This window comes from Macrobrachium nipponense, chromosome 29, assembly GCF_015104395.2.
Source record: "Macrobrachium nipponense isolate FS-2020 chromosome 29, ASM1510439v2, whole genome shotgun sequence".
Taxonomy (NCBI): domain Eukaryota; kingdom Metazoa; phylum Arthropoda; class Malacostraca; order Decapoda; family Palaemonidae; genus Macrobrachium; species Macrobrachium nipponense.
Genome location: NC_061092.1, coordinates 11,037,550 through 11,065,049, shown reverse-complemented (window position 1 = coordinate 11,065,049; position 27,500 = coordinate 11,037,550). Strand labels below are relative to the sequence as shown.

The 27,500-nt window shown below is 37.0% G+C and overlaps 1 protein-coding gene across 1 annotated transcript in view; it reads left to right on the top strand.

Moving 5' to 3' along the window:
• LOC135206123 (protein unc-119 homolog B-like) overlaps positions 1-27,500 on the top strand; it is a 127,725-nt gene that overhangs the window by 76,596 nt on the left and 23,629 nt on the right. The window contains exon 3 of the mRNA XM_064237365.1: positions 13,654-13,767. Within this exon, the coding sequence (XP_064093435.1) occupies positions 13,654-13,767 (114 nt within the window). The remainder of the gene's footprint in view (positions 1-13,653; positions 13,768-27,500) is intronic.

Genomic DNA, 27,500 nt, shown 5'->3' with positions numbered 1-27,500 from the left:
TAATGACAATCCCAGATGAATGAGTATGAATGAGTCAGTGAATAGGTGATTGACGTCTTCGTCGAGCATTACAGCTCATGATGCGCACTCAACTCGAGTTCATCACTGATTTACACAAAAAGGTCACGAATGGTCCTAATATACATCGAACCTAATCGTTTCAGAGCGAGGATTGGTGATCATTTGGGCCTCTGTGACTGGACCTGAAAGGATTAGAGGATTAGGAAGAGTCTTCTTGTTATAGATTTCTCCCGTATATTTATGCGTGTGTGTGTTTGTATGCAGTATATCTCTCGTGTATGTGTACTTGTAAATGTGCAAATTCCTTGTTGAAATTCGTGGAATTTATTGATAACGCTCGACACTGCAGGTGTATATACACGCATGTTGATGAAATTAGAATGTAGCATGTACGTATATGTTTATATATTTATAAATGCACATATATGTAATATATATATATATATATATATAATATATATATATATATATATATATAAAATTAATAACACATGCCATTACTTGGATCTTTGGACATTCAAAAATGCACAAAACTGAATCAATTTATTGCAAGATAGAGAAACTTGAGAGGGCGGCACGGTGCAGGAAAATGAAATGGACCAAGGTTTGAAGACCATCGATTTGATTAATGGCCACATTCTGGCGAAGGCGGTTAAAAATGTGGCATCGGAGATGACCCATAACCCCAAAAGTAGGAATGATGAGTTCTCATCTCTCTCTCCCTCTCCCCCCCCCCCCTCCTTCTCTCTCTCTCTCATCTCTCTCTCTCTCTCTCTCTCTCCCTCTCTCCTCTCTCTCTATATATATATATATATATATATATATATATATATATATATATATATATATATATATATATATATATATATATAAATCTTAAGAAACCTATACGCCAACGTCGTCTGGATTGTCGTGGTGGTCACCCATCTAGGCACCGGCCAGACTCAACGTTTTTTAATTTCACTGATCGGAACGTCCAGAAGATATGGATGCCAGCGTGTGCTTTGAAATATGTCCAAAGATTAATCCTGTTGCGGTGTTAATTAATCTGCGGGTTTTTTTATTTAATTTTCTGCGGGATTTCCTGCCCTAATCATCAGCTGCTGTGTACAGGAAACTCTCTGGTCCAGGGTTTTCATTTCATGATTTAGAAATCTCTGTAGAATTGGTAACGGACTGATACGACAGAAGTTTGCTGTAGCGTAGGTTTTTATGGAATGTTTAAATTATAATGTAGTTTTTGGAGTTTAAACGTGATTACTGTATTGGATTATAGTCTGGAAAGATGATTTGTGCTATCCCTGTAGGAAAAGCTGTTATCGGTTACGTAGGTGAAATAATAATGTATATGCGTAATGTATGCATATAAAATCAGCGTATGTCGGTAATCAAAATGATTAACCGAAATGCTCTGTAGGCGCACTGTAGGCATTACCTGAGGTTCTTTGCAGAATTTTGCAGGCTCCCTGCGGTCCCAAGCTGCAGCTCCTTCCATTCCTTTTACTGCACCTCCATTCATATACCCTTTCTTCCATCTTACTTTCCACCCTACCCTAACATTTGTTTCACAGTGCAACTGTTAGATTTTCTTTAAGAACCATTATACTTCCAGTTTCCCTTTCAGCGTGGAATGACCTCATAGGTCCCAGCGCTTGTTTGCCTTTGGCCCCAATTTTATATTCCATTCGGTATCAAATGATCTCTAGTCTTGTTTTAATAAAGCCCGACGCCCAGAAAACTCTTAATGCCCCATAATGTTCTACCCGTGAGAGACGGATTTACAGGTATTGCACGTTGGTTTCGTAATGAGGCCTTTCGAAGGTGAACCCCCAGTATATGAGAGGAGGAGAGAGGAGAGAGAGAGAGAGAGAACCGCAGGCAGGCGCCTGCATCCTGTTCTCGGCTATTTCGGGGAGATGTTCTCTTGCATTATTGCAGGAGAGTCAGTGTTTGGTAATTCTCTCCATCACTTCCTTGCTCTTTTCTCAGACATCCGCATCCTGACATTGTTCTGTTATATTATTATATATATATATATATATCGTATAGATATATTATGATATATTATATATATATATATATATAAGATATACTATATTATATGTATGTATTATTATTTATGTATGTGTTTGTTGTATGTATGTATGAGTATGTAGTATGTGGTCAGCGAAACATCGAAACAAACATATGTGCAGTTGTAAGTCGCACTGGGTTTTTTTTGTGAAGATTCATGGGAAAATTGCTCCTCTGAGGAGGAAGCACATATGTAACTATATGAGCCCCCCCCCCCCCCCCCACCCCCCCCCCCCCCCCCCGGCCTTCACCCCTTCAAATCCACCACCAAACCATAATGATGCATTTCCATTTCCATCCTTGGAAAGATGAAAGAATTGCCCATCTGGAGATGATGTTAGTCTCTCTCTCTCTCTCTCTCCCTCTCCTCTTCTCTCTCTCTCTCTTCTCTCTCTCTCTCTCTCTCTCTAAGTTAATCACCTTGAAGGCTGGTTTGTATCTGGTAGAAGTTAGTCTTCCAAATCAGCTTCTCCAATATATTTAAAGAGATATAGGAAGGAATACACACACACACACACACACATACATACATACATATATATATATATATATCTACTTACTTACTCTATACATGAGAGAGAGAGAGAGAGAGAGAGAGAGAGAGAGAGAGAGAGAGAGAGAGAGATTTATGTATTCATGATCTTTGGCGTGACAAGTATAGATAGAACTTTGCAGTGGTAGCTGAAAAGATACTTGTTTTTTTTTTTTTTTTCCATGAATGAAGTGTCATACAATTTCAACCTTACTCCCAAACTCCTCCCCCCCCCAAAAAAAAAAAATGTTTACTTCCCTGACAGAAGGATCAAACTCCCTAAAAGAAATAGTCAAAATAAAAAAAATATTATCAAACTCTAAAAGAAATTATAACCTCCCTAAAAAATTAATCAAACTCACCCCCAAAAAATTATGAAACTCCTTAAAATAGATTATTAGACTCACTACCAAAAATGATAAAAACTCCCTGAAAGAAAAAGAAAAAAGATCAACCATTGTCCTCGGATTTTCATGCGATAAAAAACAGAGGCTTATCGAGGCAATGACCTCCCCCGTAGCTTACCTGGGAACGTATCGAAGATTGTTCTTCGGATAAGCCGTAATTAGGACGGCACACCTGCATCTGTGACTCATTGGACTCGTGCATCAATTACCTGACAGGTGAAGGTGGGAAGTGGGAGGGGGACCTGGGAAAGGAAAGGGGGAGGGGGAATGAGGGGAAAGACTTTTGCTGAATGTTAAGGTAGGACCATGGCGACTTCCGGTAGGGGAATTAGGTTTTGTTTTTTAAGGAGCTGTATTTTTCCAGTGTGTGTTTTTTTTTTTTTATAAAGATTTCACCTTTTGTTTCACAGTGCAACTGTTAGATTTTCTTTAAGAACCATTATACTTCCAGTTTCCCTTTCAGCGTGGAATGACCTCATAGGTCCCAGCGCTTGTTTGCCTTTGGCCCCAATTTTATATTCCATTCGGTATCAAATGATCTCTAGTCTTGTTTAATAAAGCCCGACGCCCAGAAAACTCTTAATGCCCCATAATGTTCTAACCCGTGAGAGACGGATTTACAGGTATTGCACGTTGGTTTCGTAATGAGGCCTTTCGAAGGTGACCCAGTATATAGAGAGAGAGAGAGAGAGAGAGACAGACGCAGGCAGGCGCCTGCATCCTGTTCTCGGCTATTTCGGGGAGATGTTCTCTTGCATTATTGCAGGAGAGTCAGTGTTTGGTAATTCTCTCCATCACTCCCTTCTCTTTCTCAGACATCCATCCATGACCATTGTTCTGTGTGGATATATATATAATATATATATATATATATATATATATATATGTATGTAATGTATGTATGTATGTATGTATGTATGTATGTATGTTATGTATGTATGTATGTATGTATGTATGTATGTGTCAGCGAAACATCGAAACAAACATATGTGCAGTTGTAAGTCGCACTGGGTTTTTTTGTGAAGATTCATGGGAAAATTGCTCCTCTGAGGAGGAAGCACATAATGTAACTATATGAGCCCCCCCCCCCCCCCCCCCCCCCCCCCCCCCGCGGCTTCACCCCTTCAAATCCACCACCAACCATAAGATGCATTTCCATTTCCATCCGTTGGAAAGATGAAAGAATTGCCCATCTGGAGATGATGTTAGTTATTCCCCCCCCTCTCCTCCCTTCTCTTCCTCTCCCTTCTCATCTCTCATCTCTCCTCTCTCTCTCTCTCTCTCCCCTCTCCTATTCCTCTCTCGCTCTCTCTCTCTCTCCTCTCTAAGTTAATCACCTTGAAGGCTGGTTTTTTGTATCGGTAAAGTAAGTTTAGTCTTCCAAATCAGCTTCTCCTCCCTTATAGTTTAAAGAGATATAGGAAGGAATACACACACACACACCACACACATACATACATACTATATATATATATATCTACATACATATATACATGAGAGAGAGAGAGAGAGAGAGAGAGAGAGAGAGAGAGAGATTTATGTATTCATGATCTTTGGCGTGACAAGTATAGATAGAACTTTGCAGTGGTAGCTGAAAAGATACTTGTTTTTTCCATGAATGAAGTGTCATACAATTTCAACCTTACTCCCAAACTCCTCCCCCCCCCAAAAAAAAAAAAATGTTTACTTCCCTGACAGAAGGATCAAACTCCCTAAAAGAAATAGTCAAAATAAAAAAATATTACAAACTCTAAAAAAAAAAGAAATTATAAACCTCCCTAAAAAATTAATCAAACTCACCCCCAAAAAATTATGAAACTCCTTAAAAATAGGATTATTAGACTCACTACCAAAAATGATAAAAACTCCCTGAAAGAAAAAGAAAAAAGATCAAACCATTGTCCATCGGATTTTCATGCGATAAAAACAGAGGCTTATCGAGCAATGACCTCCCCGTAGCTTACCTGGGAACGTATCGAAGATTGTTCTTCGGATAAGCCGTAATTAGGAACGGCACACCTGCATCTGTGACTCATTGGACTCGTGGCATCAATTACCTGACAGGTGAAGGTGGGAAGTAAAAAAAAAAAAGGGGAGGGGACCTGGGAAAAAAAAAAAATAAAGGGAAAGGGGAGGGGGAGGGGGGAGGGGAAAAGACTTTTTGCTGAATGTTAAGGTAGGACCAGTGGCGACTTCGGTAGGGAATTAGCTTTTGTTTTTTAAGGAGCTGTATTTTTCCAGTGTGTGTTTTTTTTTTTTTTATAAAGATTTCACCTTTTGTGTCTCGGTGTTTATTTATTTATGTTTTTTAGCTCTTTTCAGAATTCACCTGTTCGTTAGCTTTGTAGACTGAAGTAGGTTAATGGATTATCGGTGTTTACATTAATATAGTTATTAATAGTGTGTTGTTTTAATCTTTTAAGTAAAGTGATTCAGAGAAATAGAAATAAATGGAAGGCTACATTCAAGTAGGCAGAAGTCGGCTTTCCATTTGTGCTGAAATTCTAGAGTCCACAATATCTTTTTTTTTTCTTCTTTTTTTTTGGGGGGGTTGATCCATTGTTATAGTTTCTATTTTGTCCAAACGTTGCACTGTGTCAGTTTCACCTTTAGCAGATGTTCTGGCGTCGCCTGTTTCCCTTTAACATCAGAGGCTGCTGCTGCTATGTTCAGTGCCGTTACTATGTCATGAAAACAATCTTAGCTTCTGATATTCGTTTCTACACTTTTCTAAATTGTTGCGCGAATGATTTGATGTTTTTTTCTTCTTAAGTTAGCATTAATTGGCAAAGACAGAAAGAGTATTGAACTATTAGAGAAATTTAAAGTAATTAATCCTAAATTACCCTATTTTTATGGCCTTCCCAAAACTCACAAAGACAATCTTCCATTCAGACCCATCGTTTCATGTGCCGGTGCTTTCAATTACAAAATTTCTAAATGGTTAGCTGGCCTCCTTTCCCCTTTTTTAGGCACTTTTTCTCCCAGTCACATTAAACATTCGGAAGATTTTTGTCACACATTCAGAAGCACATACCACTTCACAACATAAAACTTTTAAGCCTTGACGTAGATTCCCTGTTCACTAAAGTACCAGTACAGACGTTCTTCAGTTTTTAAGGGTAAAATTATCCCCCTATTCAGATCATTTCCCATTGGCGCTTGACAAAATAATAAAGCTAGTTGAATTATGTGCATCTAATAACGTATTTTCATTCGGGGAATCATTCTACAAGCAAAAATTCGGGTGTAGTATGGGTATCCTTTAAGTCCTGTTCTAGCCAATCTGTACATGGAATACTTTGAAACTACAGTAATAAATGCAATAAAACCCAAAAACATGCTGTGGATGAGATACGTGGATGATATCCTAACATTTTGGAATAATAGGTGGGGCAATTTCAATGAATTCCTCTCGAAATTTAAAGTTGAATGGGAAACGGACAACAAAATTCCTTTTCTTGATGTTTTAAATAATCAGAGATACGACAGAATACAAATTTACCCTATACAGAAAACCAACGTTCTCACTTTCATACATTCACTACTTTAGCTATCATGACATTACTATCAAGATAGGTGTAGCTAGTAACTTGTTCTTAAGAGCCTTACGAATTTGTTCCCCAGAATTCCTGGAAAAAGAATTTGAACTAATTCGCAAGCAACTTTCGTCTTTAAAATATCCTGACCATATAATTGAGAAAGCAATTCACAAAGCAAACGTAATTTTCTACCGACCCCCTCCCCCTAAAGACAAGACCAGAGATACACCCAACAATAAAATAATAATTCCCCACCTGGACACGATTAAGAGAATAACCAACCCCCTCGGAAAATCGAACCCTTTTGTATTTACTTACCCAAACACCTTAGCCAAATCCCTGATTAACGTCCAACAAAAGACATCTCCAAAGGACTCTGGGGTATACGAAATCCCATGCCAGGACTGTGACCAATCTTACATCGGATTTACAGGTAAATCCCTTCCCCAGAGATTAATACAACACAAACGGTCAGATAGGTATGGACAACAGAACTCGGCTATTTTCAACCATATAAATGACATAACCATAGAATAAACTGGAATTTGTCACGTGTAATTTATAGCAGCAACTGCCGGTACAAGAGTCAAATGATGGAATCGGCCTTAATAAAAGAGAGGCAGGTATGAACATCTCAAAAGGAGCATGGATTTCGGACACGATCGACAACGTCTTCATTCAACCAACCCTTAAGAAGATTAAAGGAAGATTATCAGCGGGGTGACTTAAAATGGCTTGTTTGTGGATGGACCTCTTGGTATAAATACCACCTTTTCTGTAAACTTTTCTCATTCATCTACCTGAAGAGGGAGACAGCAGTCTCTGAAATATAGTACTTTTTCTCTATATTTTGGTGTTTTTATGGGCTCCTTTTATTAGAGATATATATATTATATATATATATATCATATATATATATATATAGTATATATATATATATATATTATATATATATATATATATATATAACAATTGTTTGACTGGTACGGAGGCGAGCATGTTGTTTGTTCTGCAATTGTTTGAATCTGTTTCGAGTCAGTTGCGCGTATACAGGAGCCTTTATTTATTTTCATATTTATTTTGAGTCAGGTGGTCGACTGGTTCTAGATTTCCTGTTCAAAGTATATTATTCCCATTTATATATATATATAATATATATATATATATATATATCATATATATATATATATATATATATATATGTATGTATGTATGTATGTGTGTATACACACACACACACACACACACACACACACATATATATATATATATATATATATATATATATATATATATATATATATATATATTCATTAGAATCTTACAGTATTTGATGGTTTCATATCACGAGAGGAAAAAGGAGAATTGGATGGTATAGGGGAATAAGGATACACAGAGAAAGGATTAAGAAAACGAAAAAAGATAAGAAAAGAATGATAGGAGAGAGTGCAAGGGAGAAAAGGGAAAGAATGGAGAGATGGAAGACAAGTAAATGATTTGAACTGAAGACGAAAATAAAGAACAAACAAAAATCATAAAAAATGGATAAAAGTAGATAAACACGGAAAGGATCTCGATAAACGGAACAAGAGAGAGGCGAATGGAGGGACGGTAACAGAAAATGGAGAATGAAATAAGGAGAAAAGATAATAAAATAAAAGTGGATAAAGGGATAGAGAGAGAGAGAGAATGATTGCGCTTTCTACCCGATTGATCGTCAACTCTTCCTGTTTATGTTATTTTTAGCAAGACCAAGACAGTTCAATGTGTTAAGTATATTTTTTTGCTTTGTATTGTTTGTTTTGTATTGGTGATTATTTATTTTTGTTTGTTTATCGTCTTTTTATTGTGCTATATCCTTCCGTGATGTTGGGTGGAATTTTATAAGTGCATGTATAGATTCCCTCGGTAGGGAATCAGCAAGACGTAAAGTTAATCTTGACTTTTATGTATTATTTTCCTTTAATGTACATACCTGAAGGAAAGAAATGTGTATAGAATAGACAACACTGCCTCTATATTTACTAACTTATAACCTTCTTTTTCATAAGAGGCGGAAAGTGTATCGATTTCCTCCTAGTTAAGTCGTAACCATTAATCATTTAACTCGTTTTCTTCGAGCCTGGGCTACAAAAGGAACTAGGTTTCCCATCCCATCGGCCTTTTCTCAGAAAAAAGAGAAAAAAAATTGTTTCCATCAAAAAATCTGTTGCCACAAAAAAATGTAAGAAAAAATAAAATTTCCGTTCCTTTTTCTTGTTTTCATCGAGTATGGGCTACAAAAGGGCATTAAATCTCCAATTCCATCGGCCTTTACCCTTAAAAAAGAAAAAAACTTTCCACCCAAAAAAAATCCATAAAAAAAATTGTAAAAAAAAATTACTTTCCTTTTTCTTGATTTCATCGATCCTGGGCTACAAAAGGGCATTAGGTTTCCCATTCCATCGGCCTTTACCCTTAAAAAAAAAAACTGTTTCCACCCACAATATTAGAAGACATCACTAAGAGGGAGGAAAAAAATCGAGTTCTATTGGTTAATTTCCCCCCCCATGCGGGTGCAATTTGCAATTAGGCCGAAATTTCGTGTATGAGGAAGAGCCAAGATGAAATTAGAGGCATATTGTGAAGTTATATGCATCGATTAGAATCTCAGCAGGTTGTAAGGCAGGAATTTCGCGTCCTAATTTTGGCCGGGACGCGACGCTATCTCCTCTCTAATTATTTGCAGGTAAGTGTCTTGGGTGCGCTCATCATGGGCCGGCTTATACCTACCTTTTGGTTGCATGTATATGTGCATGTATGTAATATATATTATGCTTGCGTACTTCAGGACACCTCCTAGTTGAGCGTACACTGTAAATGTGTTGTATGTATGTGTGTATACTTAAGCACACGTGATAGTTAACCTTTATACTGTAAATGTATTGTATGTATGTATACTTAAGGACACGTCATAGTTGAGCGTATACTGTAAATGTATTGTATGTATATATGTATACTCAAACCCCTTTATAGTTGAGCGTAAAATGTGGATACGTTGTGTTTGATGTATGTAATGTATATAATGCATGCATACTTAAGAACACTTCATAGTTGAGCTAATACTGTTTTATGTATGTATGAATGTATGAATAAATTATTTAGGACCCTTAATCGTAATCTGTCTTAGTTAACTGTATGATTATACGTGACTAAGAAGATCTTGCATGAGTAATTTTCAACTGTCTGTATCCGATGAAATGGCATCGCAACTACCTAATAGGAACTACGGTGGTCATTCCTGTTTAGATCAATCTAAGCCAAAGCGATGGCTTACTTTCGTGTAAGAAAGCAGTCTATCATCTGCCAGTTATCAACAGGCTTTCAGTCGGGATAATTATAGCCTCCAGTAATGCTTGATTGAAGACGCGGTCACCTGAGGTCATGTGTAGGTTGATCAAGATAGTCTGTTATTATCTCAGATGTATTTGAAGCTTCCTAACGTATTTATATCTGATGCTATAATTGCACGCGCGAGAAAGCTTGCATTTTGGCAAATCAGCTAAGCATTATTTTGTATGATTATAGCTTCTTACTTAGACAGGCGCTTGATGCTATCTCTTATATATATATCTGCAGAATCATTTGGTCATAGCTTGAAGTAGAAGCTGTAACTTATTTGAAATCAGTTTTGCATTGCTTGAAGAGACGAGCTCAGATACTTCTCCAGGTTTACAAGATGGAAGAGGAAGAGGAATAGATAAATGAATGATATATCTAAATCAACAGAATGAATAAACACTGTACCGAAAGGACGAAAACGAAATGGATCATGTAGACTGCTTTTGACGACGTAGTCATGTTTCTGATTAATATTCTAAGTTGAATCCATTGAGAAATCACAGAAGCACATCTTAAAAAAAATAAAATAAAAGAGCTAGATTCGAATATTAAGAAAACACAAGGAAATGTAGAGAGTTCCTTAACGTTCGTGATCGAAATATATTGGAAGTTTCGAGAATGCTTCGTCGTTTCGTTTCAAGTCATTTCCATTCGTGAGTGAAAAGCCACAGTAATGTATGTGAGAGGCTGTATTTTTCCTAAATGCAAAAAATGTTTTAAAAAAAGGGGAGGCGGGAGGGCTTTCGACCGTTTGCAAAGTTGGCCGAAGACGACCGTTTGGCAAACGGTCGAATCTTATTTTATTTTTATTTTTTTCAAACCCTGTTTGTATTTTGGAAAAGGTCTCTCATATACTACAGTATTGTGGATTTTTTTTTTTTTTTTTTTACTCATTACTTCTGGTCACAGTATAGTGATGCGCCATAGATTTCCGTTGATTTCTCTCTCTCTTCTGATACGTCAGGAGAGAGAGAGAGAGAGAGAGAGAGAGAGAGAGAGAGAGAGAGAGAGAGAGAGAGCTAGTAGTTACGAAGATATTCACTCGCTCCTACCTCCGAAAACTTTGAAGAATTTAAAAGTACCCAGTATGGATTCCTGCCCATACCTTGACCAGTCAATGCCGTTTCATTTGTTTTCTCTGCTGTAACCGCAACATTTCAAAAGGTGACCCCCCCCCGCCCCCCCCCCCCCCCCACTACCCCCCACACCCCCCGTCCTCGCTTGAACGCTTATGTCGTATAAGCTACCAACTATGAATTCTTGCTGCCTAATCAGAATTCCAGGTGACCGATCTTCCCTTGAGATGACGCTGTGGCTGAAGCCATTGAAGGTTTCTTGGAATTCCGGTGGATATAGTACTATCTACGTATCTATCTCTGTATGTATGAATGTGTATGACATATATATATATATATAGATATATATATAGATATCTATATACATATATATAAAAGATATATATATAATATATATATATATAGATAATATATTTATAATATATATATACATATGTCTATATGTGTGTGTATATATATATATATATTACTATATATTGTGTTGTGTGTACAGAGAGAGAGAGAGATAGATAGAGAGAGAGAGATTCATAAACGACGTCTTACTAAGCAATATGTCAGTAATTCATCACATTCCCTGTCAAAAAATGTAAGGACGTTGCTTTTATTTTTAATTATAGAAAAGCAATATCCGGTGCAGCATTACAGAGTTTTTTTCCTTTTTCCTTTTTTTTATATTTTACCACAACCGCTTACGATCGGCTTTCATTGGAAATCGAGCTATCGAGTCTGTCGAGCGTCGAGTTTGAAAATGTCTTGGACGGGATGGTCGTTCCACTTTTTTTATTCCAATGTGAACTTTGGAAATACGCTCTTCTCTCGCTCTCCTCTCTCTCTCTCTCTCTCTCTCTCTCTCTCTCTCTCTCTCCTCTCTCCTATTGTAACAAAAGTCATCCGGGCCTATTTTTGGCTTCGGAAATCGATCCGTAAACTCCGTTGCGTTATTCAGGTTTGTCCAAACGCTTCGACGTCGTAATTCTTACAGATTTTTTACTTTTGACTTGGACATAACGTACTCATCCAAACCGGCACACATATACCTACCTACATACAAAACAGGGCATACTATATATAATATATATTATATATATATATATAATTACCCATCTAAAACTATATATATATATATATATTATATATAATATATTAATATATTAATATTAATTAATATATTATTATTATGTTTATATATTATATGTGTTTGTTATATTATAATATATACATAGGGTATATTATATTTATATTATAAAGTGTAATATATTATATAGGACTTATATATATATATATAATAAATTATATTATATATATATATATTTCCATGTATTTATAAGGCCCATTAAAACACTGGTTTAAAAGGTAAGGACGATTTTCCTTAGATAAACCGAGTGGGCCTTTTATCTTGAGACTTTCCTGTTTTTTAACAAGAATTTATACATATATATATAATATATATATGATATGTATATATATATATTATAATATACATATACATATGCACAAACAATTTATTCCAGATTCATCCATGTTATCTTTCCCGTTACCAATGCCTTGAGAGAGGCTACTAATACCCCTATGCACTTCTATGTATTGGCTGCGACCCATTTTAGAGTAAAATATCTGTCTAGCGTAAAATACGTTTCGTAGACGTCATCACAATCCACGTAAATTCAGCGTCGAGTGGTGAAGGTCCTAGTGAAGTAGTCGACGCCAGCACTATGTCACACTACTATAGTGGATTCACATCAGCCGTGCATTTGACGTCTAGGCCAGTCCCTTACGACGCTCCTGGTTGGCTGTTCATAAGCCAATGACAGGGCTGGAAACTCTCAGTCTCTCTCGAGAGCTCACATGAGTAGGATCTATGTTTCACCTCTCCTGGCGGATGCTTTTGAAAGACGTATCCCTCGGGAGACGTGGAAAATATATCCTACCCATATGAAATTACGAGAGAGACTGAGCGATTCCAGCCCTGTCATTAGCTTATCAACAGCCAATCAGGAGCGTCGTAAGGGATTGGCCTAGACATCAAATGCGCGGCTGATGTGAATCTACTATAGAAGGTTAGCCTGGAATAGCCGTAACTCCTGTGGAATCGACCGTCAGTGAAGGTCAAGGAAATGAGGCATCTCGTTGAAGAATATCCAGTGATACGTGAGACAAATATCATTAGCTCGGTTAGGACATGAGTCATGGTGCATGAAGGACCTGACTTCAGAATAAAAGTCGTTCGTTCTTCTACGACTCAGCTTTATGTAAATGAAAAATAAGTTATGCCAAGTTGTTTTGAATGAACGTGAACTAATATTATATTATTATTATTATTATTATTATTATTATTATTATTATTATTATTATTATTATTATTATTATTATTATTATTATTGAAACCTTCTCTAAGGGCAGTAGCTTTGAAAATTATAGCTGTTCCCACGGCGTCTAATTTTTAGAGTCTTCTCATTTCGTCTTGCAATCTGATTTCCATCAGCATGTAGCTGGTATATTATTTATTATTATTATTAATTATTATTATTATTATTAGTTATTATTATTATTATTATTATTATTATTATTAGAAAGAGTCGTGTCTTCCTCCTAACCATTTTCTTTGTTCTCCCTCCTTCCAGATTATCTATGTTCGCCAGAGGCCAACATTTACGACATAGATTTCACTAGGTTTAAAATTCGCGACATGGACACGGGGACAGTGCTCTTCGAGATTGCGAAACCTCCACCGCAAGGTAGGGTTTATTATTATTATTATTATTATTATTATTATTATTATTATTATTATTATTATTAAAAACGGATGGCTGCATCATGCGAATTAATCTTATAATTCGCATAATGCAGCCATCCTTTTTAACAGGACACGGTTAAGAGATGGTCCACTTCATTATTATTTTTTTTTTCTCTCTCTCTCTATCAGAGTCCTCCAATTCGACTGGGTGGTATTTATAGTGTGGGGGTCCGGGTTGCATCCTGCCTCCTTAGGAGTCCATCACTTTTCTTACTATGTGCGCCGTTTCTAGGATCACACTCTTCTGCATGAGTCCTGGAGCTACTTCAGCCTCTAGTTTTTCTAGATTCCTTTCCAGGGATCTTGGGATCGTGCCTAGTGCTCCTATGATTATGGGTACAATTTCCACTGGCATATCCCATATCCTTTTTATTTCTATTTTCAGATCTTGATACTTATCCATTTTTTCCCTCTCTTTCTCTTCAACTCTGGTGTCCCATGGTATTGCGACATCAATGAGTGATACTTTCTTCTTGACTTTGTCAATCAACGTCACGTCTGGTCTATTTGCACGTATCACACTATCTGTTCTGATACCATAGTCCCAGAGGATCTTTGCCTGATCGTTTTCTATCACTCCTTCAGGTTGGTGCTCGTACCACTTATTACTGCAAGGTAGCTGATGTTTCTTGCACAGGCTCCAGTGGAGGGCTTTTGCCACTGAATCATGCCTCTTTTTTGTACTGGTTCTGTGCAAGTGCCGGACATTCGCTTGCTATGTGGTTTATGGTTTCATTTTTCGTATTGCACTTCCTACATATGGGAGAGATGTTATTTCCGTCTATCGTTTTTTGAACATATCTGGTTCTTAGGGCCTGATCTTGTGCCGCTGTTATCATTCCTTCAGTTTCCTTCTTTAGCTCTCCCCTCTGTAGCCATTGCCACGTGTCATCGCTGGCTAGTTCTTTAGTCTGTCTCATGTATTTTCCGTGCATTGGTTTGTTGTGCCAGTCCTCTGTTCTGTTTGTCATCCTCCTGTCTCTGTATATTTTTGGGTCTTCGTCTGCTTTTATTAGTCCTTCTTCCATGCACTCTTTAGCTACTCGTCTTCACTGGTTTTCAGATATTGCCCCAGTGCTCTGTTCTCGATGTTGACGCAGTCCTCTATACTTAGTAGTCCTCTCCCTCCTTCCTTTCGTGTTATGTATGTATAGTCTGTCCGTATTTGCTCTTGGGTGTAGTGCTTTGTGTATTGTCATATGTTTCCTGGTTTTCTGATCTGTGCTGCGGAGTTCTGCCTTCGTCCATTCCACTATTCCTGCGCTGTATCTGATTACTGGCACTGGCCATGTGTTTATGGCTTTTATCATATTTCCGGCATTGAGTTTTGACTTGAGTATCGCCTTGAGTCTCTGCATATATTCTTTCCTGATCGTGTCCTTCATCTCTTGGTGTTTTATATCCCCTCCTTCCATTATTCCCAGGTATTTGTATCCAGTCTCATCTATGTGTTTGATGTTGGTCCCATCTGGTAGCTTTATCCCTTCAGTTCTTGTTACTTTGCCCTTTTGTATGTTGACTAAGGCGCATTTTTCTATTCCAAACTCCATCCTGATGTCCCCAGATACAATCCTTACAGCTTGATGTCGTCCATGAACATCAGATGGTTAATTCTGTTGCCTCTTTTCTTGAGTTGGTACCCGGCATCCATCTTCTGTAGTACTTTTGTCGTGGGAAATCATCGCTACTACGAAGAGTAATTGGGGACAGCGAGTCGCCCTGGAAGATCCCTCTCCTGATATTAACCTCTGCTAGTCTTATTCCAGAGCTTGTAAGTATTGTATTCCAGTTGCGCATTGTATTTTTGAGGAAGCTGATGGTGTTTTCCTCTGCCCCATATATTTTCAGGCATTCTATTAGCCATGTGTGTGGTATCATGTCGAAGGCTTTCTTATAGTCGTTATTATTATTATTATTATTATTATTATTATTATTATTATTATTATTATTATTATTATTATTATTATTATTATTAATGCGTAGAGATGTTCCCTAAAACAGAATGATGTGATGATGAGTAATAACTTGGGGAATTATATAACACAAGAGACCCCATTACTTTACGTCCTGTATCTGACAACAAATTCATCTCAAACTTAAGGAACTTGAGTCTGTCAGGATCGGATTCGGTTGGGTGGTCAGAGTTCAGTGGTCCTCGACGGGCCTCTTTACCTAAAAGAAGTTATTTTATTTCCTGTTTTTGAAGACTAGTTCTCTTCTTTCTGTATTTTCCTATGCCTTATCTTACTTCTTCCTAATGAACACCGTATTCTGTGTAAGGTTGAATTTCAAGTCAGTGGTCACTGTGGGCGTGTTGCATATGAATTGGTTTCATCTTCTGAATGATAATAATAATAATAATAATAATAATAATAATAATAATAATAATAATAATAATAATAATCTCCACAAATTGGACTAAGTTGTGTCAGGTACGATCGGTTTCCGTCGGTTTGCAGGCATTCAGAGGTCAACACCAGGCCACTTATACCTTTTTAATGCTTTACCACACCTGAAGGTCGCTTGGAGGTAAGGGCGTGTACTCTCATAACTCAGCTTCATCTAAAACACCAGTAAGCGTCTAGTATGAATTCCACAGTCCTTGAAATGATTTTTTTTTTTCCCTGAGCAACGTGTGTTAGCAAAACACAGCTGGCGTCATCAGTAACCCAGTGACCAAAAATTGATTAAATTCTCTCTCTCTCTCTCTCTCTCTCTCTCTCTCTCTCTCTCTCTCTCTCTCTCTCTCTCTGCAAAGGTTTCTATTATAGTCAAAACAATAGTTCTGGGAATGTGAAAATACATTAGCGAGTTAATTAAATGCCAGTGGTCTTTAGGCTGTAAAACTTATCAGTAAACGGAAATAATGGGTAACCTCCCTTCGTCTGTGTGTGTGTGCAAAGTTTCTTTACCGTTGTCTAAACCACACTGCTGTGATTATGAAAATATATTGGCTAATTAATTAAATCCCAGTGAACTTTGGGTTATAAAACTCATCCGTAAACGGAGACGATAAGTCTCTCTCTCTCTCTCTCTCTCTCTCTCTCTCTCTCTCTCTCTCTCTCTCTCTCTCTCAGAGCGCAAAGATTTCTACTTGCTACAACACCTCTGGTATTCTGAAAATACGTTAACGAATTAATGACCCCTCTCTCTCTCTCTCTCTCTCTCTCTCTCTCTCTCTCTCTCTCTCTCTCTCTCTCTCTCTCTCTCCTTCCTTAATTTACATTATCCCAGTGGCACGATTTCAAGCGACTTCATTGGTGGTCGATATCGTAGCAACTCCGGTGTCACCTGGGTGCCACCTGACACTTCCAGTTAAAAATGCTTGTTTGATTGCACTGCATTTGTTGTGTTTGCTTGGGCGTGAGGAATGCGTGCGGTATTCATGGAAGAATACAGGGTCAATGTTTTGAATCTTATAGTTTCAAAATACTGATTTTTTTTTTCTTCAGTAAGCTAAGTGAGCCGAAGGGGTAGCCGGGTCTGCTTGGTTTCTGCTACCAGACATTGATCCCTTGAAATTAAAAATAGAATTCAGTAATTCGTTTTTAAGGAATAGTTACTGAAATTGACTTCAGTACATTAAATTTATTTTTTTTACTACCTTGATAATCAGTCTCATCAACTCACCCCTCCCCTCTATTTGTAAAACGCCCAATTAGTGAAACACCCTCTCTCTCTCTCTCTCTCTCTCTCTCTCTCTCTCTCTCTCTCTCTCTCTCTAAAATTTCTCCCTTTTAGTTCGTAGCCACAATGACAAGAAACAATCTCTCTCTCTCTCTCTCTCTCTCTCTCTCTCTCTCTCTCTCTCTCTCTCTCTTTAAAATTTCTCCCTTTTAGTTCGTAGCCAAAATAACAAGAAACAATCTCTCTCTCTCTCTCTCTCTCTCTCTCTCTCTCTCTCTCTCTCTCTCTCTCTCTCTCTCTCTGATTATGATTCGTTCTTGGGAAGACATCGTAGGAAAATGTTTACATATCTTGTATGAACCTAACTAAAGACAGCTTAGTACATTCCCGTGACATAAAAGTACAAGTATTACACAGACAGACACAGTCATGCATACACACACGTCTATCTATCTATAATATATATATATATATATATATATATATATATATATATATATATTACTTGTATGTGTTAGTTTTTATATATTTATATTTTATGTAGCAAGTGGGATATTTGTAATTAAATATGCTCAGTAGAGTCTCAAATATTGAACAAACATTTTTCGGGTCTATATCTAGCAGACAGATAAAATTACATAGTTACTGTGAAAGACAGAGTGAGCTACACAGACAGACAGACAGACAGAAAGGGAAGAGGAGAAGACGACCTCATTGAGATTTCAGTCAGTCCTCCATCTGGCTATAAATCGCAGAGTGCCTCTCGTCTTGATCGTTTGAGCGCAAGCATTGAGGAGCACTCTTGCAATGAATACCACCACCTCGTCTTGCTCTCCTCCTCCTCCTCCTCCTCCTTCTCCTCCTCTTCTAAGTAGGAACTGACCCGCCGTGGTCGTAAGGGAGGAGGGAGGCACCACCTACTCCTTCAAGGCGTCCTTCCGGGCCTAAGCCGTCAAATTTAAATATCATCAAGTTTAAAGGATCTTGCCCTGCTGTCTAACTGAGGCTATGTCCTCCTCCCTCTCTCTCCTCTCTTCCCCTTTCCCCTCCCCTCCCCCTCCTCCTCCCCCATCTCCCCCTCTCTCCTCCTCCCCCTCTCCTCCTCCCCCCTCCACTCCCACAACCATCTCCAAAAGCCTATGCCCTGTCTTCTAGCGACCTTCACTGTAAATCCTTTAAAAAAAAAAAGCACATAAAAAGCCTTTGGCTTCATCTTTAGCGCTCCCTTTCTCCTCTCTCTCTCTCTCTCTCTCTCTCTCTCTCTCTCTCTCTCTCTCTCTCTCATCTCTCGTCTCTCTCTCATCTCTCCTCTCTCTGCAGATCTTACACACTCCTTCGAACGCCCTTCGCTTATTCAGATGCTCCTGCAAGATGTGAATTAAGAGCCGGAGATCTTATATAAAGATCTGGCTTTTCGTTTTGAATGAGTATCTTTAGGGCTCTAAATCAGACTTCAAATATCTTTCGTGCGGAAAGGATATACGTACGTGTATGCAAGGTGTTATAGGAGGTTCACTTTAGGTAGATTCATGGATGAGCCGTATGTTTACGAGACGTTTGTTTGGCGGCCACTGATTGGCTGGTACCGGGAGGTAGGCTGCTCCCAGCCAATCAGCGCCCGCCAAACAAACGTCTCGTAGGCATAGGGCTCTTCCTTAAGTGATCCAGCTATAGTATTCTATGATTTTGACTACTTTATCTCAGCCCCACGTAAACTCATGGTGGTGAAATTGTTTTCTTGGTGTAGACAAATTGATTTTTTTTTTCTCTCTAGAGGATCTAAGTATTCAATTACAAATTTAAAAGCTCGGTTTAGGTCAATATCTAATCATTAGAGACCACGTAGGCACGTGAGGGGTCATGTAATCTATGAATTGTAATGAAATATGTGACATGGAACTCATATTACTGAAAAATGATAACATGAGGAGTTTAAAATGGGCCTGTGGTAGATCAAAATATACATGTAGTATGTGTGTTGCGTACATTAAGCTTCTTTCCTTGTATTGAATGTAACCTACGTTTTTTATAATGTGTAAAATCTAATTACAGGAACTTGTTTAGAAGGCTTATGGTTTAAAGTTGGTTTTGGTTTTAGTACAATATATGTGTAATAGAAATTAATTTAGTTTTTGTATAAAAGATTGTACAAAATCTACTGTACTTAATTTGTAATTTGGACCAAATACTCTTTTGTAAAATTCATATATTTTGTATTGTGGTCAATAAAAATATCTATCTGTGTGTGAGAGAGAGAGAGAGAGAGAGAGTCGTTCATCCGTTGTCATCAATAAAAGCTCTCAGAGCAAGCAATATATACAATTTGTAAAATAAAATGATAAATGCAATAACCACTCGAGCCTCTTATGTTGACCCTTTCGATTTAGTATACTCCTTAGTTTATTCTGTCCTTCTTCTTCTTCTTCTTCTTCTTCTTCTTCTTCTTCTTCTTCTTCTTCATCTGTTACGGAGTCAGCGCCTCTGAGCATACAGTTCTCAAGGGCTGGTCTCCGCGTGAACAAAGATAAGGGATTCGCTAACAGTCTTGGAAATTTTGAGAGAGAGAGAGAGAGAGAGAGAGAGAGAGAGAGAGAGAGAGAGAGAGAGAATCACTATTGTAGGGTGTGTGTGTGTGTGTGATGTTTCAACATGATCATGTTAGCATGTGGTAGGGAATGTAAAAAGTTGTGTTATCGTTACAATGTTTTTAATGTTTCATTTGAATTACTATAGTTGCTACTGACACTTCTATTGATAATAATAATGATAATGATAAATTAAATGTATGTTTATTCACATTCAATTACAATTTATAAATAAATCTGAATTCTAGAGCTCTTTCAGCCAGTATCCAAATGTAAGCAGAGAGTGAGATTAGAGAATATGCTCTCTCTCTCTCTCTCTCTCTCTCTCTCTCTCTCTCTCTCTCTCTCTCTCTCTCTCTCTCTCCTTGGGACCAATTTCCGTCTTGGTAGCGTACAGTAAAGACCTCGGCTTCCCAGAATTGCCATTTGGTTTATGGAAGTGTCTTAACGCCCTCTCTCTCTCTCTCTCTCTCTCTCTCTCTCTCTCTCTCTCACCACACAACACACACAACTACAACACTCACACAAAACGATCATTGTTTTTTATGATACCAGTTTGTAGGGTATTTTCCTTTCCTCTCTCTCTCTCTCTCTCTCTCTCTCTCTCTCTCTCTCTCTCTCTCCTCCACACACACACACACACAAAACGATCATTGTTTTTGTGATACCAGTTTGTAGGGGTATTTCCTCTCTCTCTCTCTCTCTCTCTCTCTCTCTCTCTCCTCATATAAAGAAAATTTACACCAATCAACATATTCTAACAAAGAAAATGAATAAGGTGAACATTGTGAATATACTAATTAATGCAATAGGAAAAAGATTGCCAAAAGCATGCAAACTGTGTAAGGTGTGGTATAGAATAGTCAATCCACAAAACCTGATCAGAAAATGTTCTGCATGCAACATTCCAACGCATCCTCAATGTGCTGAAGTAATGGAAAATACGAGTAAGGATACCAGAATATTTTGCTCAACATGTCTATCATGGATAGAGAATGTTATTAAATCAAGACTTAATGTACAGATAGTTGAGGATGAAGAAGAAGAAGAAGAGGAAAACGGAAGAGAAGAAAACAAAACTGAAATGATATAAAAAATAAGGAAAACAAAGAACAAGATAAGAGTATGGATGCAGAGATACTCATTGATACTACATATGAGGCAATCAAGCAGCATACATACGAAGAAATAAATTACGACATGACAACACAAAATAAAATCCCGAAGAGACTCTATGCAGATCTGCACACTGATGGGAAAGAGGAAAGCAAAGACAAGAAAGACAAAGTCTGCACCCTTTTGAAAAGAGGGAATTGCAGATTCGGAGAAAGATGTTACTACAAACATCCCAAGGTATGTCACAACTATGAAATCTATGGTAAATGTGCATACCTAGACGGCTATGAGGATGATTGCAGAGATCCACATCCAAAAATATGCAAAAACCTAAAAGAAGGAAAAGGATGTAAGTTCGACAAAAAATGTAAATATATGCACCCTTTAGCCATGAATCAAAATCAATTAAATAATCAATTAAATAATAGAATCCGAAATAGGAAAAAAACAAATAAAGAGAGGAACAAAGAACATGAGGTGAAGGAAAAAAGCAAGCCATCATCGCGATATGGAGTGTCAGCAAAGAATTTCCAAGCCTCAGCTCCAAGATACTACAGCTTAAGAGAGAAATACTGTATGTACGATGCTAGGGGATATTGCAGATACGGAGAAAATTGCAGATTCAGACACAAAATGAATAATTATGATGAAGGAATATAAAATATTATGGAAAATTTGGATTTTTTAGTGTCAGAATTTCTGGAAATGAAGAAAAGAACAACATACCAGAACATGAAAGAGACTTGGGAAAATCCTTATTATTACCCATATTAAATGAAGGAGATAATACGCAAACCATCATAGTGATGAATGCGCAGGGTTCAGTTACGAGTAACTCAAAAAGAAAAATAGAGTATTTAGAAGAACTAACCCAAATTGAGAAGAAAAGAGACTGGTAATGACGATCAAATAAAAGGGTTCCAAACTTATAGATCAGATAAAAAAAAATAGGAATCAAGGGGGAACCGCAATATATGGGAAAGACAAAAAACAAGGAAAAATATATGAGAAATATAGTAACTCAGAATGTGAACTAATAGCGGTAGAATTTTGCAATCTGAAAACAAAAATTAATGAACATAATAACTATATAGACCCCCTAATACTAAAGAGTTTGACACAATAATAGAAAAATTGGATGATATATGTAGAAATCACAAGACTGGACTATTCTCTTATCCGGAGACTTTAACTTTCCTTTCGTAGACTGGAAAGAACGAATAGGAGATTGTGATTGTAGTTATACATATAAAAAGAGAGTAATAGTAGTGCAGAAGATAAGAGGCAATTCGAAAAGCTATTAGATATGCTACTAGAATACAACATTCAACAAATAAATCACCTGCCAACAAGAAAGGAAAATACTTTAGACCTAGTATTTGTGTAACGAGGTGAAATTATGTTAAAGAAATAATAGTTTATAATGCGAGTATTTCAGACCATAATGTCATAGAATTAACAGTCCATTCCAAAGCAAGTGAAAACAGAGATAAGCAAGAAAAAAAGTGGGAAGGATATGGAAAATATCAACTTCCCAGTATAAAATAAAAATTAAAATGGTCCCAAAAGAAATGATGAAGAATTAATCAAAGATTGGGATAACATTTTCGTAAGGGATGATATAAAGGTAAATACGGAGATATTATATAAAATATTAGAGAAAATAGTGGATAAATATATACCAAAGAAGAAAAGTAAACGTCAGTCATGCATACCAAGAGACAGAAGGATCTTGTTTCAGAAAATCAGAAAGTGGAAAAAAGGTCTTGCAAAAGAAAAAAATGCATGGAAAGTGATCAAACTAAAAAGTAAGATAGAAAATGCAGAACAAAAGATTATAGAATCTAAAGAAAATGAAAAATGGGACTTGGAAGAAAAAACCCAAGTAAATATCAAGCAAAACCCCAAACTATTGTACTCGTATGCGAAAAAGATGAATAAAAGAAGAATAGAAATAGGCCCTCTAAGAATTAAAGGGAGATTAACGAATGAAAAAAAGGAAATATGGAACATATTGGCAGAATGATATAAGAGAGAATTCACCCCTAGAATTGATAATGAAGATAATGATATAGAAGTAAGGGATGAAAATAGTGAATATTTAGCAGACAGATATTAATGAAGCTGATATTGTGCAGGCTATTAATGAAATTAAAAATGGAGCTGCAGCAGGGCCTGATGGTGTCCCTGCTATTTTGTTAAAGAAAGTAATTCATTCTATCGCAAAGCCACTTGCAATATTATTAAGGCAAAGTATAGATACAGGGAAGATTTATGATGAGCACAAATTAGCATATATTACCCCTACTTTCAAAAGTGGATCAAGACTAGAGGCAAGTAATTATAGGCCTGTGAGTCTAACATAACATATTATGAAAGTGTTTGTTTTTTTTGAAGGGTAATGAAGAAAAATATTATGAAACATTTTAATAAAAATAATTTGTTTAATATAGGAACAACATGGTTTCGTTACCCGGAAAAAGTTACATAAAACCCAATTGTTTAGTCCACCGTGAGAACATATACAAAAGGTATGGAAAGCGAATGAAAACAGATGTGGTTTATCTAGACTTTGCAAAAGCTTTTGACAAGGTAGATCATAATATATTAGCGAAGAAAATTAGAAAACATAATATAGCGGATAAAGTAGGAAGATGGTTAAAAGAATTTTTACACAACGGAAAACAGACAGTTATTGCAAATGATGAGAAATCGGATGAAGCTAAGGTAATATCCGGTGTGCCACAAGGTACGGTGTTAGCTGCATTACTGTGTTATTATGATTGCAGACATAGACAGTAATGTTAAGGACTCGGTAGTGAGTAGTTTCGCTGATGACATAAGAATAAGTAGAGAAATTACTTGTGATGAAGATAGGAACACGCTACGAAGAGACCATAAGAGAGTATATGATTAGGCAGAGGTATATAGGATGGTATTTAACTCTGATAGATTTGAATCAATAAATTATGGAGACAGAGAAGGAAAGCTATATTCCTATAGGGGACCTAATAATGAGACAATCACAAATAAGGAAGCAGTTAAAGACCTTGGTGTGATGTTGAATAGGAACGTGTTATGCAATAATCAAATAGCAATTCTATTGGCAAGATGTAAAGCAAAAATGGGAATGTTGTTACGGCACTTCAAAACAAGAAAAGCTGAACATATGATTATACTTTATAAAACATATGTTCGTAGTCCACTTGAATATTGCAATATGGTATGGTACCCACACTATCGAAAGGATATTCCACAAATAGAGAGAGTACAAAGATCCTTTACAGCTAGAATAGAAGAAGTTAAGGATCTTGACTACTGGGAAAGACTACAATTCCTTAAAATTATATAGTCTAGAAAGGAGAAGAGAACGCTACATGATAATTCAGGCATGGAAACAGATAGAAGGAATTGCCGAAAACATCATGAAACTAAAATTATCAGAAAGAGCAAGCAGAGGTAGATTAATAGTACACAAAACAATACCAGGAAAAATAAGGAAAGCACACAGGACATTAATCCACTACGCACCAGCATCGACAATGCAGCGTCTATCAATGCGTTGCCAGCTCATCTTGAGGAATAGATCAGGAGTGAGCGTAGATGTGTTTAAGAATAAGCTCGACAAATATCTAAGCTGCATCCCAGACCATCCAAGATTGGAAGATGCAAAAATATATCCTAAGATGTACTAGCAACTCTCTGGTAGACATTAGAGGTGCCTCACACTGAGGGACCTGGGGCAACCCGAACAAGATGTAAGGTCTCTCTCTCTCTCTCTCTCTCTCTCTCTCTCTCTCTCTCTCTCTCTCTCTCTCCTCTCAGACGCACACACATAACACACGCAAAATGATCATATTTTTTGTGACACCAGTTTTTTATAGTATATATATATATATATATATATATATATATATATATATATATATATATATATAATATATATATATATTCTATATATATATATATTAATATATACTATATATATACATTATATCCATAATGTGCGTGTATACAATAGTTTTATTAATGCATTTCACGTTCTTACAATAATCTGTGTGTGCGTGTGTGTGTGCGTGTGTGTGTGTGTGTGTAATGACGGCAGTAACTTTGAAACTGTCAGTTGGTTGAATTAGAGGAATACTGTCAACATCGGAGTCCTCTTTACGTAATTATGCACCCGAGTCATTTCCCGTGATGCAGAAACCCCGGGACATAAATAATTCAAGATAATGGAAGCCACTGATAAATGAAAGATAATAGAAGCCACTGATAATTAAAGATAATGGAAGCCACTGATAAATGAAAGATGATAGAAGCCACTGATAATTAAAAATAATGGAAGCCACTGATAAATGAAAGATAATAGAGACCAATGATAGCGTCACAATAGAACAAAAATAATAATCCAGGTTAATCTCAGATAGGAGACAACGAAGTTTTCAAGGTGGTCAGTGACCCCTGGTCATAGGAAGGGTCAGATTGCAGAGGGCGGAGCCTAGAGGGAGGGTGGTCGATATGGCCGTGATTCACGGTCACTCGAAAGGGATGAGGTGGCAGATGTTGAAGGGTGACCTGCAAAGGAATGCATGACAAAGGTCATGGCGTCTGACATTGATTGAGACGCAGAATATGTGTAAGGTATTGAAGGTTTTAGGTTTGACATTTTAAAGCATTTACGGTTTATTTGTGAGATTTTTATTAGTCAGATGTGAAGGTTATAGGTTTGATATGTTATAACTTTCGCTTTATTTATGAGATTTTTATTTGTCAGATACTGAAGGTTATACGTTTAATATGTTAAAACTTACGATTTATTTATGAGATTTTTGTTTGTTAGATATTGAAGGCTTTAGGTTGAATATTGTAAGACCTTTAAGGTTTATTTATGATATTTTTATTTGTTAGATTGTGAATATTTTAGGTTTATAGGTATCAGTATCCTTGATCGAGAAACAGAAACCATACACGCGAACACCGTAGAGTTTTGCATCAGATTTCGTCATTACTTAGTAAAAGAGAGAGAGAGAGAGCGCTTTTAGGGGTGAGTTGCCCAGTCTTGGTGGAGGACTGTCGTCTCTGAAGCTTGTGTTGTTTCGTTACTCTCAACGGCCGTTCTTCAATTTTCTTCCATAATTCTCACTTAATTATTCATTATCTCTTCATCTTCATTTAATGCAAACATTGTTGCAGATTCGAGACACTTCCCAATATGGCGACGTTCTTCTCCTTTCTGCAACCTAGGAACCTCGGCAAACAGTCTCCTTCCACCTTCATTCAGACCCTTCTTTTATTATTGCAATATCCGCGGGTCCCATAGGACTCATTCCGCCCCACCCCCCCCCCCCCCCCCCCCCCACCCCCCCCCCCCCCCCCAAGTCCACAACCACACTCCTCAGCTGAGCTGTTGAGATGGATGACATCCTGGTGTGGTTATTTTTTGACGTGAGTGGATCAGCGTATTCCACTGCAAGTTCGCATCACTCACATTTATGTAGTATATTATATATATATATATATATATATATATATATATATATATATATATATAATATATATATATATATATATTTAATATAATGCTCCTAGGAAAACATACAGACCACCAAGCAGATAGTGGAGTTACCATAATCTCTTTCACTGTTAAACACTTCGATATTTATTAAGTACAAATTGTCTTAATAGATATTTTGGCCAATACTAATTTTATTCATACCCGATCCACCACTATCTTCCTAAAACGTCTTAAAAAATTGGGAAGATAAGATGTTTGGCTAAGAATTTAGTGTACGTACTTTGAAAGCTCTCTCTCTCTCTCTCTCTCTCTCTCTCTCTCTCTCTCTCTCTCTCTCTCTCTCTCTTCTCTCTCTCTCTCTCTCTCTCTTCTCTTCTCTTCCCCGTTAGTGAAAGAATAATAATTTTCTCGTCTTTCAACCAATTCCTCTTTTTCTGTATATGTGGCTCGGTATTTTCATTAATTTATGATTATCCTCTCTCCAATTCCACCTCCTTCTTTTCGTTCTTTATCCTAACCCTCATCCGTCTTCATGGACGTCCGTTTCTCTCTTGTCGTAATTCCTCCTCACTTTCCTCTCTCATCCTCATTATCTTCGTTTCCCTCCTCCCTCCGTCTTTTGGTCTTGGGTCTGTCGCTCTTTTTTAAGGTCGGCGAATAAGTGGTAAAATGTATTTTGAGATAACGTGTATTTTGATGACGCGAAATAGGGGCTTTTGTACAAGATATATTCGTATATTTTCTTGTCTGTCATTGTGAAAATTGTAATTAAAGTTAATATGTAGATGTTATGTGTGTGTGTGTGTGTGTGTGTGTAATTTATTCTTAACT